The following is a 13,817-nucleotide window of genomic DNA, read 5'->3' on the forward strand; positions in this document are numbered from 1 at the left end:
TCATTCACAAATTGCCATTTGTTGCTTGATTCTGTGTTTTTCTTCGCTTTTGAAATTTGGGTTGCATTTATTTCTGACCATTACGTTTTTTTTTCCATAGCTTTTTGTGTTATTTGTGATCTGGGTATCTTTTATTTGGATGTGATTTTTTGCTTATGTTGTGAGTTGCTTGTTCTTCAATGATTTCCCCTTCTAGGTATTTTGCGATTTAGGATTTAATTGTGAGTTAACTAATATATGACGTTGGATATTGATTGTGAGTTAATTATGATTTCCCCTTATGCCCGATTTGTTGCTGCATGGAGCATAATTACTAGTTTGAATGTTTCAATTGCGTAATTTTAGTGTCAATTGGATGAGATAATACGAACTACCATTTAGGAATGGGTCTTACATTCAGGAAGCTTCTCTGCAATTAGTGACATTCACGATGCGTGCTTAGCATTGGACGGTACTGCTCACTGATTGGTTTGCAATTAGTTTTTATCTTTGTTTTGGAATTGGTCGATTCTTAATCCTTGTTGACCTATACTCGGTCGAATGATGAGCTAAATCAAAATTGAGTTCGTTTGTCCTCTATATTGAGTAGGGAGGTTGTCTCTGTAAGTTGTTGTTCATTATCTTACTTCTTAGTCTGACATTGTATCCAAATGCTTCATAAAGTCAGTCCAGTTTAATGCTGAAGCTAGTCTAATTTGAAATATTTCGATGCAACAAACGCACTCAAAGATTTTAGCTTTAATCCCAAGATTTAATCTATCGTAAAAGGGAAGGAGGCATGCAACATCAGTAGCCTAACACAAAAGAAAATTAAAACAGAGGGCCCTAAAAATTAATTGTTTACTATATGTCAACGGTGTGTGACTGAAGCATGTGGGCTGGTAAAAGTGATGGCATTACCCCCGCCATTCCCGGTGGTTGGATAGACAAGCGTGCCCCAAAATGTGAAATTTTTTTTTTTTTTAAAGAAATTGTTATTAGGAATTCAAAAATTTTATTTGACACACTCCAAACTTTACATAATTAAAACGAAAAATATGTTTATGAGGAACGTAGAATAAAAATTTTGAAATGTTAATAACAATTTTCTTTTTTTATTACTTATTAAAACTTTTTTGTTGGTAAAAATTTTGAGCATGATGCAGGTCGACAAGTGTCGTTTAGTGGGTAGAGTGTGATCCACGCCGGCAGTCCATGTCTGGGTGTGGTCCACACGTGTGGGCCCAAAAAGATGTGGCCCCCGCACGCGTGATGACTCCTCCGCTCAGCTTTACAACGTGCTCCTCCTTGCCGACCCCCTCATGTTTACCGTTTTCCATACCGTGTCAATTTATTTAGTTTGTATAGGTTGTAAAAGTGATGTGCTATCATCAAATTTACATTACAAAACAGAGAGAATTTTAAGGGAATTCTTTTAAAGTGAGATTATTTATGAATTTTTCGTCGCTTCACATTTTAACGTTAATTTTTATAATAATAATATTAAACATTGTGCCAAAAATACGAAGTGACAGAAAATTCACAGAGAATCCCACTTTTGAAAGAATTTCAGTAGCATTCTCTTACAAAACGAGTTACTATAATGCCAGGGCACACAATGTTGTTATCGTTATTGTTTAATATGTAATTTGGCTTCTGTATCTTTTCTCTTTTATTAATAAAATTCTATCATTTCCTTTAAAAAAAAGTATGTAATATACAAACGCCAATAATTACTAATAACACATGTAATTGACGATAACATTGCAAAATCTTAAATATTTCTAACATGTAAGATACTGATAAAACGAGCGAATAATTAGAAAAGAACGCGGCTAGAGATTGCTAGGGCTAAATTTCGGTTAAGAAAGAAAGGGAACTCCACAAAATCAAGGGAGGATAGGCTCCATGTAGGGTTGAGATATGGAGGAAATATAAGATGACATCTTTCGGTAAGGAGGGGGATATCCTTAACGACAAAAAATGGGTAACAGGGAGGTTGCGTGAGAGTTTTGGAGAAAGGAAAAGAAATTATGACATGTCTATTTACTTTGAACGAAAAAGGTTATGAATCGAAGAATGGAGTAAAGAATGGGGCTGAGATCAACAAGAAGTTTATATGATTCATGATTTTCAAGATTTCAACTACGATTTTCATGCATGTTTCGATTTTACATGTTAGAATCCATGTTTTAATAAACGCATGGAAGTAAAGAATCAAAACGACCTTATAAGATTAGGTCCACAAACTTAATATAGTGTTGGCATATCTAGTAACTTATGAAGTTGACAAATAGGGAAAAAAAACATGTACCATATGTTGAGAATGAGTCACCAATTGATGGGAGGAGGGACCTTACATGAGCTTATAAGAGGTTGGGCTACTCTCAATATTGTCAATTGGTTTTATGGTGGAACCTTAACTTTTTTCATGGTATCAGAGCAGGTTGTCCCACGTGTGAAGCCAAACGGCCACACGCGCTCCACGTCACCCCGTTGTGTTGTCCACGTGTTAGACTTGAAAATTCGCCACACATGAGGGGGCTTGTTGAGAACGAGTCTCACATAAATTGAATGAGAGACCTTACATGGGCTTATAAGATGTTGGACTACTTTCCATATTCTCAATTGGTTTTATGATGGAACTTCAACTTTCTTTACTATAAAATTACTAAAAAAACTACGAAGATTTGGTTGATTCGGTTCGATTTAAGTTTTGAATTTATACTACATTAGCAACTAGTTCCAATCTTTTTGAGATTTGAAATTGAATAACAATACGTACGTAGTATCCCTCGTAAAATGAATTAATATACATGAAATCCATGGGTGCTTTGGTTGGACCACAAACAAACACATGCAATTTGGAGTTGCTTAGAAGCAGCGGCGCTAGGGCGGACATAGGGAAGTGGATATATAAAAATAGAGTCACGGGACCACCGTGAATAGAACTAGTGTCGCCATCTTTCGGTGGTGGTGCTGTCACAGAGAGAGAGGCAGAATGACATTCTCTTCTGCTCTTTTGTATTCTCTTCGGGATGCGTTATTTTATGCTTTTACTTTCGTTTCGTCAACGTAACGGACTTGCTTTACACTCACTCACTGCACTCTTTTATCTCAATCTTCGTCTCCTTTTACTGTGACACGTACTGGTTGATTCATGATTTGGAACATTGGGGGTCATAGTGTTAAAGTTTAAAGTTTTTTAATAAAAATAAAGCGGGAAGTGTGAAAAAAAAAAAAATTCAGTTTATTCATAGAAATATTTTGTTAAAAACTTGGTGGATTTGTTATCTTCAACCGAACCATGTTACGGACATATCAAGAGATATCGATGCATATCAAAGCAATCTAATGATTTATATCGTGTCTAGTAGACATTACACTATACACTTAGTGAGTAAATGAGAGACCCATACCAAACATTCGAAAGGCCTTTTGAAGTCCTTCACATCTATATTTTTTGAACTCCGAATGAATCATTTGATCTATATGTACATCCATCATTAGTGACATGACGGATCCCTATCTCCTTGTCCTCCTCATTAATTTTGCATTTGGCCAGATTTATTGTGGTTGGAGTAATTGTTGGCCGGCTGTCGCCGCCGTGGACGGTGGACCCCAATTTATTAGCGCCCATTTTACTCTTAGGGATAATAATCTAGTATTGCAAGTGCAAAGCATCTTTTAGTTGCTCAAATCATTTACTGTTTTGCTCGCCCATTTCTGGTACTAATTAATTCCCATCACAAATGTCATCACTCACTTCTTTGTTAATCGTGCCTCCCGCTTTTACAGCTCAATCTGCCAACCAAATTTTATACTAGCCTTTTTTTTATTTTAATTGTTAATAGAAAGAAATGTTACCTACCCACTTCATGTTTAAAGATAAATGAACGTGATGGATAAAATCTCTTATTCACTTGTTAGAAGTAACAATAAGAGATGAATCGAGGATCGTATATAATGTGTGCAAGCGCTAAGACGATAATGTCAGATCTTTCAGCTCCAACAAGCATGCATCATGCATGGGGGTATGCATTGCGCATGCACATGATAGAACTAAGTTGAAAAACAGCCTAATCAATGTATGATATACATTATTGTTAAATAAAGGGACTCGTGATACATTGGTCTTGATTTCTTTTTGCTTTGTCGCCTCTATAATTTGAGTGTCACATACATTAATAGGATGAAAATGAGAAAGAGATAATTCATTAGTAATTTAAAAAATAAACGGTTTAAATTATTTTTTGATATTGTATATAATAAGAATGAAATCCGAAGAAGTAGAAAGAAAATGTCAGTACTCAGTAGCACCACCATTGAAGAAAGGCACGCGAAGCAGATGGTTGAATATTTACGAAGAAATTATATTAGTATTAAATGAGGGAAGCAAGTAGGAAGGGTACATCGCGAAACACAAGTTAATGGAAGTGAGAAAGCTTGAATAGTGCCGGGCTAGGCGTGCCTGCGAGGAGCCGACAACCAAATGGGAGATGAGATTGAGAGGAGAGGAGATGGATTGGTGGGAACCACAAGGCGGATAGATTGGGACCCACCCGGATCGTGATGAGAATTTGATATACTCATCTGCGCTTTCTCAAGAGAAATTATTCATTGTGATCGGAATACGAGTGGTACACCATATATTTTTATATAAGTAGTGAAATTTTTTATTTTTTAAATTATTAATTTTTTAATACACATATCGCACAATTTGTATTGTGACACGTAATGTATCACTTCGTGTTTTGGTCACATTGAAAATCCTCTCTCACATCATAAATCACAAACAAATGGTAGAATATTCGGCGGCGCCACTTTAAATGGATTGGCCGCTACGCCCATTCTCGGTTTACCGTTTTCCCACCGCATTTAAACTAGTAGGCGCCTGGACGGCCCCACTATAACTCTAACTGGTATTTTGTTAATGTTTCTTTTATTTCTCTTACCATAACAAACTATCATATTTATGTTTTTCAAAATATATTTTTTTTGTGCAAAATATATTATAATTCATTTTTAAAAATTTGTAATCAATGATTTAAGACCTAAATTGAAAAAGAAAAAAAAAAAGAAAATGATACGATCGGTAATTTGATAACTATTCTCCTTAGGCATAATCGCTACAAAGATAGCGACTGATATCGAAAAAAAATCGCTAACTACATACCGATCCCTCCCTTTTCAATTTTTTTAATTTTATTTTGTTAATGTTTCTTTTATTTCTCTTACCATAACAACAAACTATCATATTCGTGTTTTTCAAAATATATTTTTTTTGTGCAAAATAAATTATAATTCATTTATAAAAATTTGTAATCAATGATTTAAGACCTAAATTGAAAAAGAAAAAAAAAAGAAAATGATACGATCGGTACTTTGATAACTATTCTCCGTAAGGATAATCGCAAAAACAATAGCGACTGATATCGCACAAGGTCGCTATCTTCATACCGATCCCTCCCTTTTCAATTTTTTATTTTATTTTATTTTGTTAATGTTTCTTTTATTTCTCTTACCATAACAACAAACTATCATATTCGTGTTTTTCAAAATATATTTTTTTTGTGCAAAATATATTATAATTCATTTTTTAAAATTTGTAATCAATGATTTATGACCTAAATTGAAAAAGAAAAAAAAAAGAAAATGATACGACCGGTACTTTGATAACTATTCTCCATAAGAATAATCGCTAAAACCATAGCGACTGATGTGGAAAAAGTCGCTATCTCCATACCGATCCCTCCCTTTTCAAATTTTTATTTTATTTTATTTTGTTAATGTTTCTTTTATTTCTCTTACCATAACAACAAACTATCATATTCGTGTTTTTCAAAATAAATTTTTTTTGTGCAAAATAAATTATAATTCATTTATAAAAATTTGTAATCAATGATTTAAGACCTAAATTGAAAAAGAAAAAAAAAGAAAAAAAAAAGAAAATGATACGATCGGTACTTTGATAACTATTCTCCGTAAGGATAATCGCAAAAACAATAGCGACTGATATCGCACAAGGTCGCTATCTTCATACCGATCCCTCCCTTTTCAATTTTTTATTTTATTTTATTTTGTTAATGTTTCTTTTATTTCTCTTACCATAACAACAAACTATCATATTCGTGTTTTTCAAAATATATTTTTTTTGTGCAAAATATATTATAATTCATTTTTTAAAATTTGTAATCAATGATTTATGACCTAAATTGAAAAAGAAAAAAAAAAGAAAATGATACAATCGGTACTTTGATAACTATTCTCCATAAATATAATCGCTAAAAACATAGCGACTGATATCGAAACAAGTCGCTATCTCCATACCAATCCCTCCCTTTTCAAATTTTTATTTTATTTTATTTTGTTAATGTTTCTTTTATTTCTCTTACCATAACAACAAACTATCATATTCGTGTTTTTCAAAATATATTTTTTTTGTGCAAAATAAATTATAATTCATTTATAAAAATTTTTAATCAATGATTTAAGACCTAAATTGAAAAAGAAAAAAAAAGAAAATGATACGATCGGTACTTTGATAACTATTATCATATTCGTGTTTTTCAAAATATATTTTTTTTGTGCAAAATATATTATAATTCATTTTTAAAAATTTGTAATCAATGATTTAAGACCTAAATTGAAAAAGAAAAAAAAAAGAAAATGATACGATCGGTATTTTGATAACTATTCTCCATAAGGATAATCGCTAAAAAAATAGCGACTGATATGGGAAAAAGTCGCTATCTCCATACCGATCCCTCCCTTTTCAAATTTTTATTTTATTTTATTTTGTTAATGTTTCTTTTATTTCTCTTACCATAACAACAAACTATCATATTCGTGTTTTTCAAAATATATTTTTTTGTGCAAAATAAATTATAATTCATTTATAAAAATTTTTAATCAATGATTTAAGACCTAAATTGAAAAAGAACAAAAAAGAAAAAAAAAAGAAAATGATACGATCGGTACTTTGATAACTATTATCATATTCGTGTTTTTCAAAATATATTTTTTTTGTGCAAAATATATTATAATTCATTTTTAAAAATTTGTAATCAATGATTTAAGACCTAAATTGAAAAAGAAAAAAAAAAAGAAAATGATACGATCGGTATTTTGATAACTATTCTCCTCAAGAATAATCGCTAGAAACATAGCGACTTATATGGATAATAGTCGCTATCTACGTACCGATCCCTCCCTTTTCAATTTTTTATTTTATTTTATTTTGTTAATGTTTCTTTTATTTCTCTTACCATAACAACAACTATCATATTCGTGTTTTTCAAAATATATTGTTTTTGTGCAAAATAAATTATAATTCATTTATAAAAATTTGTAATCAATGATTTAAGACCTAAATTGAAAAAGAAAAAAAAAGAAAAAAAAAAGAAAATGATACGATCAGTACTTTGATAACTATTCTCCTTAAAGATAATCGCGGTACTTTGATAACTATTCTCCTTAAAGATAATCGCTAAAAAATAGCGACTGATATCGCAAAAGGTCGCTATCTTCATACCGATCCCTCCCTTTTCAATTTTTTATTTTATTTTATTTTGTTAATGTTTCTTTTATTTCTCTTACCATAATAACAAACTATCATATTCGTGTTTTTCAAAATATATTTTTTTTGTGCAAAATATATTATAATTCATTTTTAAAAATTTGTAATCAATGATTTAAGACCTAAATTGAAAAAGAAAAAAAAAAGAAAATGATACGATCGGTATTTTGATAACTATTCTCCTCAAGGATAATCTCTAGAAACATAGCGACTGATATCCATAAAAGTCGCTATCTACGTACCGATCCATCCCTTTTCAATTTTTTATTTTATTTTATTTTGTTAATGTTTCTTTTATTTCTCTTACCATAACAACAACTATCATATTCGTGTTTTTCAAAATATATTTTTTTTGTGCAAAATAAATTATAATTCATTTATAAAAATTTGTAATCAATGATTTAAGACCTAAATTGAAAAAGAAAAAAAAAAGAAAATGATACGATCGGTATTTTGATAACTATTCTTCTCAAAGATAATCGCTAAAAACATAGCGACTGATATCGATAAAAGTCGCTATCTACGTACCGATCCCTCCCTTTTCAATTTTTTATTTTATTTTATTTTGTTAATGTTTCTTTTATTTCTCTTACCATAACAACAACTATCATATTCGTGTTTTTCAAAATATATTTTTTTTTTGCAAAATAAATTATAATTCATTTATAAAAATTTGTAATCAATGATTTAAGACCTAAATTGAAAAAGAAAAAAAAAAGAAAATGATACGATCGGTACTTTGATAACTATTCTCCTTAAGGATAATCGCTAAAAAATTAGGCCCAAAGTGCTTGAACGTAATGGTTTAGGCCCAAGCCACCCTCATCTCCGTAAAAGTTTTGGGTGGAGGGATAACCGGACACAAAAGTTAGGTACGACCGGACGCTAGTCTTAACCGCTTCAGCTACAAGCATTCACATGACTCCATAAGGTTAAATATCTATGATGTATGTGTCACAAATCAACCATTTCTCCCAACTTTTTACAAAATACAGGAGTTATGACAAGTATTGAAATTCTCCGCCAAAAATTTTCGCTTCTATAATCTGCTTAATTAGTTCAAGATGCAAAAAGTTATGAGGATTCCGAAACATTCATGACGTAATTACCAAACTAGATTGGAGTGGGAAGAAATGGAATTGCACTTTTCCCGAAGCATTCCAACGTTTACTAACATCCATGGAATGAGAAAAAATGTGGAATTAAGGCTTAATATTTCGGAACAGAGTTGAATTAATGCTTGGTTATGTAATAAATGTACATTTAACACCGAATCAAGCAGAAATGTAAATTTTTCTCTTTTGTTTTTAATCATGTTTGCTCAAAATCTCATCTTCCATGTGAAATGGAGGAAAAAGTTTAAATGTAATTAGTACAAGTTCTTGTGAACATACAAGTGGAATCAAAATTGGAAGCACTGAAGAATGAGAAGTATATAGTATGGATCAATATCAAATACCTATTTACCGTTTATATACTCAAGAAGTTGCCTGTCGAGCTTAAAGTACCCCGAAAGAAATCTCTGCAACACAAACAAGAAGCCCGTAGAAATAAGTCACAAGAAGTCGGACCACATTAACATGAAATCACCTGTTGAACTAAGTATTATCAAAGCATGATAGATTGAATTGGAAATATTTGATTATGTTACTCAAAGAGCTGGTGAACCCAACTGAAATCATCAGTCGATTGAGGTTCTGGGAAATCGAAAACAACTTGAGACCAACGACTACAAAATTGGTTCATACCTAGCTATGTTGGATATGGAAGGGAAGAATAAGGTGGTTGCAATTAGAAATAACGGAAAACAGGAAAATTGACTGCGGTCTAGGCAATATAATTTGTCCCGGTACCTTAGTTATGGGATCACGAAATGCTTTTGCTTGAGATTCTAGTTGTGGATAGCGTGCAACTTCAGCTCCATTCGTGAATAAGACATAGGTAGGAAGTTGTCCCATGCTCCCTGCAAGTACATGACCTCAGTATGGATTGCTGGGCAGTAAGCCAGTAACTAAATATAGCAATATGGAAGACATATTATGTACTTTGGCTTTAGAGGTAATTGAAGAATTTCGATTAAAGATTAATAATCAAGTTCAGGATTTGTCATCCAATATCATTTACCAGAAAGGGATATTCCAAAATACTCTGCAGTGTTTGGGAAGAGTCCGAGATCAACCATTCCAAAAGAGAAATTTTTGTTGGAATATCTGTAGATAATGATTCATGGCCAACACAAAATTCAGTGACAAGTAATATGATTATAGGAACAACCACGAAAACAATTTAAAGGAGAAAAAAGTAAAATGATCACATACGTAATTGAAAGCTCAGGAAAGCACCGACTTGTGCGGATGCAAGCAGGAGAGTAAGAAGCACGAAATTCAATCTGCCAAATATTCCATATTAAATATACCAAAAGAGAACATTTAACTCTCTTTCGTATACTATCAGTGCATTTATTGAAATGATGTATATAGCACAATACCCTATATCTTATGAAAATAAAAATCTCGAGAAAAAGTCTGCACAACAAACCAGCCAATGTTTCGATGTGCTCCCTTCAGTCAGCAAACTTTCTAACTGCAACGGTGTCAATTTACCAGAAGTACCTGAGAGAATTTGAAAAATGAAAACAGAGAATAAGTTTTTAATTTAAGTCATTATATAAAAAACAAAACTCGTTCACAATTTGCATTAATCTACATGATGCAAACAGAGGAAAAGGAAAGGAAAAGAAAGAAAGACGGGGAAATAAAACAGTTTATCAGGTACCTAATTTTTGAAAGGCAGGTTGTTGTGTGAAAATATATATCACTGCACAAAATAAAACAAGACCAAATGTGCATTTAGATCAAAATATATATATCATTGCAGAAAAAAGAAAGGGAATTTGAAGATATACCCACCTGTAAACACCACAACATACCAGAGAGTCAAGTGGCGGTCCAGAATTAAAGTGAGACCGATAAGAAAAATCTGAAAACAGAACAAACAAATTACCCCGCGTAGAAATAGGTGTATACAAAAAGTGGAATTTGATCGTAAACACCGGCATTGTCATTTTGTTTGTTAATAACAGTTTCAGCTTAGGTTGATTATGAATTTATGAGCTCCATATGCCATAGGCTAGCGATTTTCACGGTCCCAGTTTAGCTTCTGGCATTGCCTGAGTGTAAAATCGAGAATTAATAATACAACGACCACATTGTGCCAGAAGCTAAACTGGTAGTGCCAAAATAGCTACGCCCAATAATACAACGGATACATTGTTAAAATGGTGATTAAGACTAATCAGTGGTGGAAATGGAGATAATTATTTGTCTCACCTTCGCAAAAAAGAGTGAATCAGCAATAAATCCTTCCCAAGTTTCTTCCCTCACCATCTATAATTCCAAATAAAACATTTAAAAAACAAAATGCCCAGAAACATAAATTGAAAATTAAACGTGGGTTTTGCCCCAATTGCAATGCTGAAGTTGAAAAAATCCAAACCTTGATTGCAGTCAAGAGCCCAAATGTCAAAGCTGCTTGAATTTCCTGGAAAAAAAATTACAATCATAAAAAAAAAGGTAAATTTATGAATCAAAATGGAAAGGGAGAGAGAGAGACAGAGTAAGGGATGGAAAATTACTCGGTGGAGGAGGTGATCGGTGATGTGGGCGGAGAGGACGTGGGACGCGGAGGTACGGATGACGAGGTAGGAGAAAAAAGCCAAGAAATGGAGCAGATAGTATGGCTCTGATACCATCGTGTTTAACAGCTCCATTGGTTTGCTCTGCTTCTTCTCCATTGCTTTGCCCCTCTCTCTCTCTCTGCGATTTCGAGCTCGATCTGACTCCGGTCAAGGTCTGAGGTTTCAGTGCTCCGTCGCAATTCACAACGCCTTGTGTCCCTCTATTGTTTATTGGTACATGGGCCTCTATTGGATTGGAGGAGATTGGACCAGGTAAAGGCCTCATTAAACCCAGGCCCATTTTCTTGTTTTCAAACCCAACAAAAAAACTGAGATTTGCCCCAAGCAAGAAACAAAAAACCTGATTGGTATCTTCTGTAGCCTTGACTGCTTATGTAGAAAACACTTTTGTTCGTACAAACTTATATCAGAAGAATGGTTGAAATCCAAAATGATCTTTGTAGTGTTTTCTGATAGAAGTGCTTTCGATTGTAAAAAGAACTTTTAACCTCTACAAAGAAAAAAATATATATTTATTTATGATTTATTTCGCCCCGTTAAATAAAAATAAAAACACATCTACCACTCAACTCCCTCTCCGACCATGGTTGTCACCTTGTCGGACAAAGAGAGAGTGAAAAGCTTATGCCAATGTATCATTCCCCTGGTATCGGTGGAGTTTGGTCTCTTCTCTATTAGAAGAATGATACGTTAAATAACCAGTAAAGATTGAATTAATTTTGAGTGTAACCAGTTGTATACATCCAGTAATAAGGAAGTTTTTCTCGTTAAAAATTGACTTAGGGCTCGTTTGGATGTGCTTTTAAAATAACTGAAAGCACTTTTATAGAAAATATTTTTGGGTTTCAAAAGCGTTTAAAGTGTTTTCTGCAAAAAGAAAGCACTTTAAGTGCTTTTTCATGATTTATTTGCATATTTACTAATGATTGGTTCTAAAAACATTTTCACCAAAAGTATTTTCAGTCATTTCAAAAGTATATCCAAACGAGTTCTTAAGCATTTGCTTGATTCCACATAAGCACTTTGCCTACTACATGAATTCTTCTTTTTTGGGGAATTCCATTTGCTAGTATCAAAAAGCTTAATTAAGCACTTGACTTAAGCAACCGAAGGAAGAAACCAAGACAACGGAGCTAGCTGGGATGGCAAAGTGGTAAATACGCCCCCACCACAGCACCAAAAATTGAAAAAGAAAAGGACTTGGGCTTGCAATGCAAGGCTGTCGGGCTTTTCCATGAGAAATCAGGCCTTTCCTTAATTCATTTGACTAAGCAACCTCTGGTCAACGCAAACTCTCAGTTACACGTACAAAAGTTGCCAAGTAACTTGGCCATGCGGCATTGCATACAGCTTTGATACCCTTTCTCGTTACATTGTAACATTTTACCTCTCCTGACGCTAAGGAAAGTCATGATGGTTAGGCATTTTTTTTCTAACACAGTGCATCTCGTGTTAAAATTTTTGTTTTCTTTGTTGTTTTAAAGTAGTTATATCGTTTGTATTAAAATAATGAATATAATTCTTGCTTCATTTTGACGATCAAATTCTAATTACTTTTTGCTTTCCTTTTAGCTTTATCAGTGGATACCTTAATTAATGTTTACTTTAATGAAAAATCATATTTTTACACTAAAAAATTCTATCATGATACTATTCACTTTACCTTTTATTTTGTCCTTATCGTTAAAACTAAAAGTTTTCAAACTCTTTTCATTAGTTTTCCTTTAATAATATGCATCCTATTATTTATTTATTTATTTTCTAAAGCAACCCAGGTTCTTCATTATTTACAAACCTCTTCCCTTATACTTCTTTTTCTATCAAAAACATATTTCTTTGTATTTCCTTTAGCCTTTCTTGCATGCACGTTATCGTAAACTACATGGTGATGAATCATCAACCCAGGCAAAGATGGCAATGGGGCATATTAGGTTCGGATGTGCCATCCCCATACCCGAACCCGTTTATTTTCCCCGAACCTAAACCTGTAGAATTCTCGAATAGTTTTTCCCCATAACCGAACCTGTTGGATGACGAATTTGTGATCAAGAAACGGTTTTCCCCATTATGATATTTATATATTTATATTAATAACTTGTACAAGTTTTCAAAGTCTAGCATGAGTCTTCACTGCTGGGCACACTGCACCCTCTGAGCACCATCATGCATGTCATCATCCTCATCACAGGCCTCTTGCTGAGGCTGCTGCTGCTTCCTCCTCATCTCCTCCTCCATGTTCACATCATGCAGAGTCGTCTCCTCACACTCGTCCACCTCCATATCCGTGAGGCTTCAATGCATGATTATTAACAACTCCTTTTCATACAATAAATATTTATATTTTTTTATTCATTGATGAAATGGTTCGGTTTCGGGTATGGGTTTGGGGCGGATACCCCAATAACCATAACTAAACCTGAAACTGAAAATTTTACCTGACGGTTACCCATAACCTTAAAATATCCAAAATTTTATGCTTGAAACCGAATCATTTGGATCGGTTACTGTGGGGATCAGATTTGACGGGTTAAATTGTCATCCCAAAACCCTTGCATGATTTAT

At 33.1% G+C, this 13,817-nt stretch overlaps 1 protein-coding gene across 1 annotated transcript; it reads right to left on the bottom strand.

Moving 5' to 3' along the window:
- Positions 1-8,843: 8,843 nt before the first annotated feature.
- LOC137715754 (uncharacterized) lies at positions 8,844-11,433 on the bottom strand. The gene is made up of 10 exons (XM_068455100.1): positions 11,193-11,433; positions 11,054-11,098; positions 10,888-10,944; positions 10,468-10,537; positions 10,334-10,375; positions 10,097-10,170; positions 9,877-9,947; positions 9,683-9,768; positions 9,412-9,521; positions 8,844-9,080 (listed from the first exon to the last, which is right to left on the bottom strand). The coding sequence occupies exons 1-10, from the start codon at positions 11,349-11,351 to the stop codon at positions 9,018-9,020; spliced, it is 777 nt and encodes a 258-aa protein (XP_068311201.1). The 5' UTR covers positions 11,352-11,433; the 3' UTR covers positions 8,844-9,017.
- Positions 11,434-13,817: the final 2,384 nt, after the last annotated feature.

The sequence above is a fragment of the Pyrus communis genome, chromosome 1, assembly GCF_963583255.1.
Source record: "Pyrus communis chromosome 1, drPyrComm1.1, whole genome shotgun sequence".
Taxonomy (NCBI): domain Eukaryota; kingdom Viridiplantae; phylum Streptophyta; class Magnoliopsida; order Rosales; family Rosaceae; genus Pyrus; species Pyrus communis.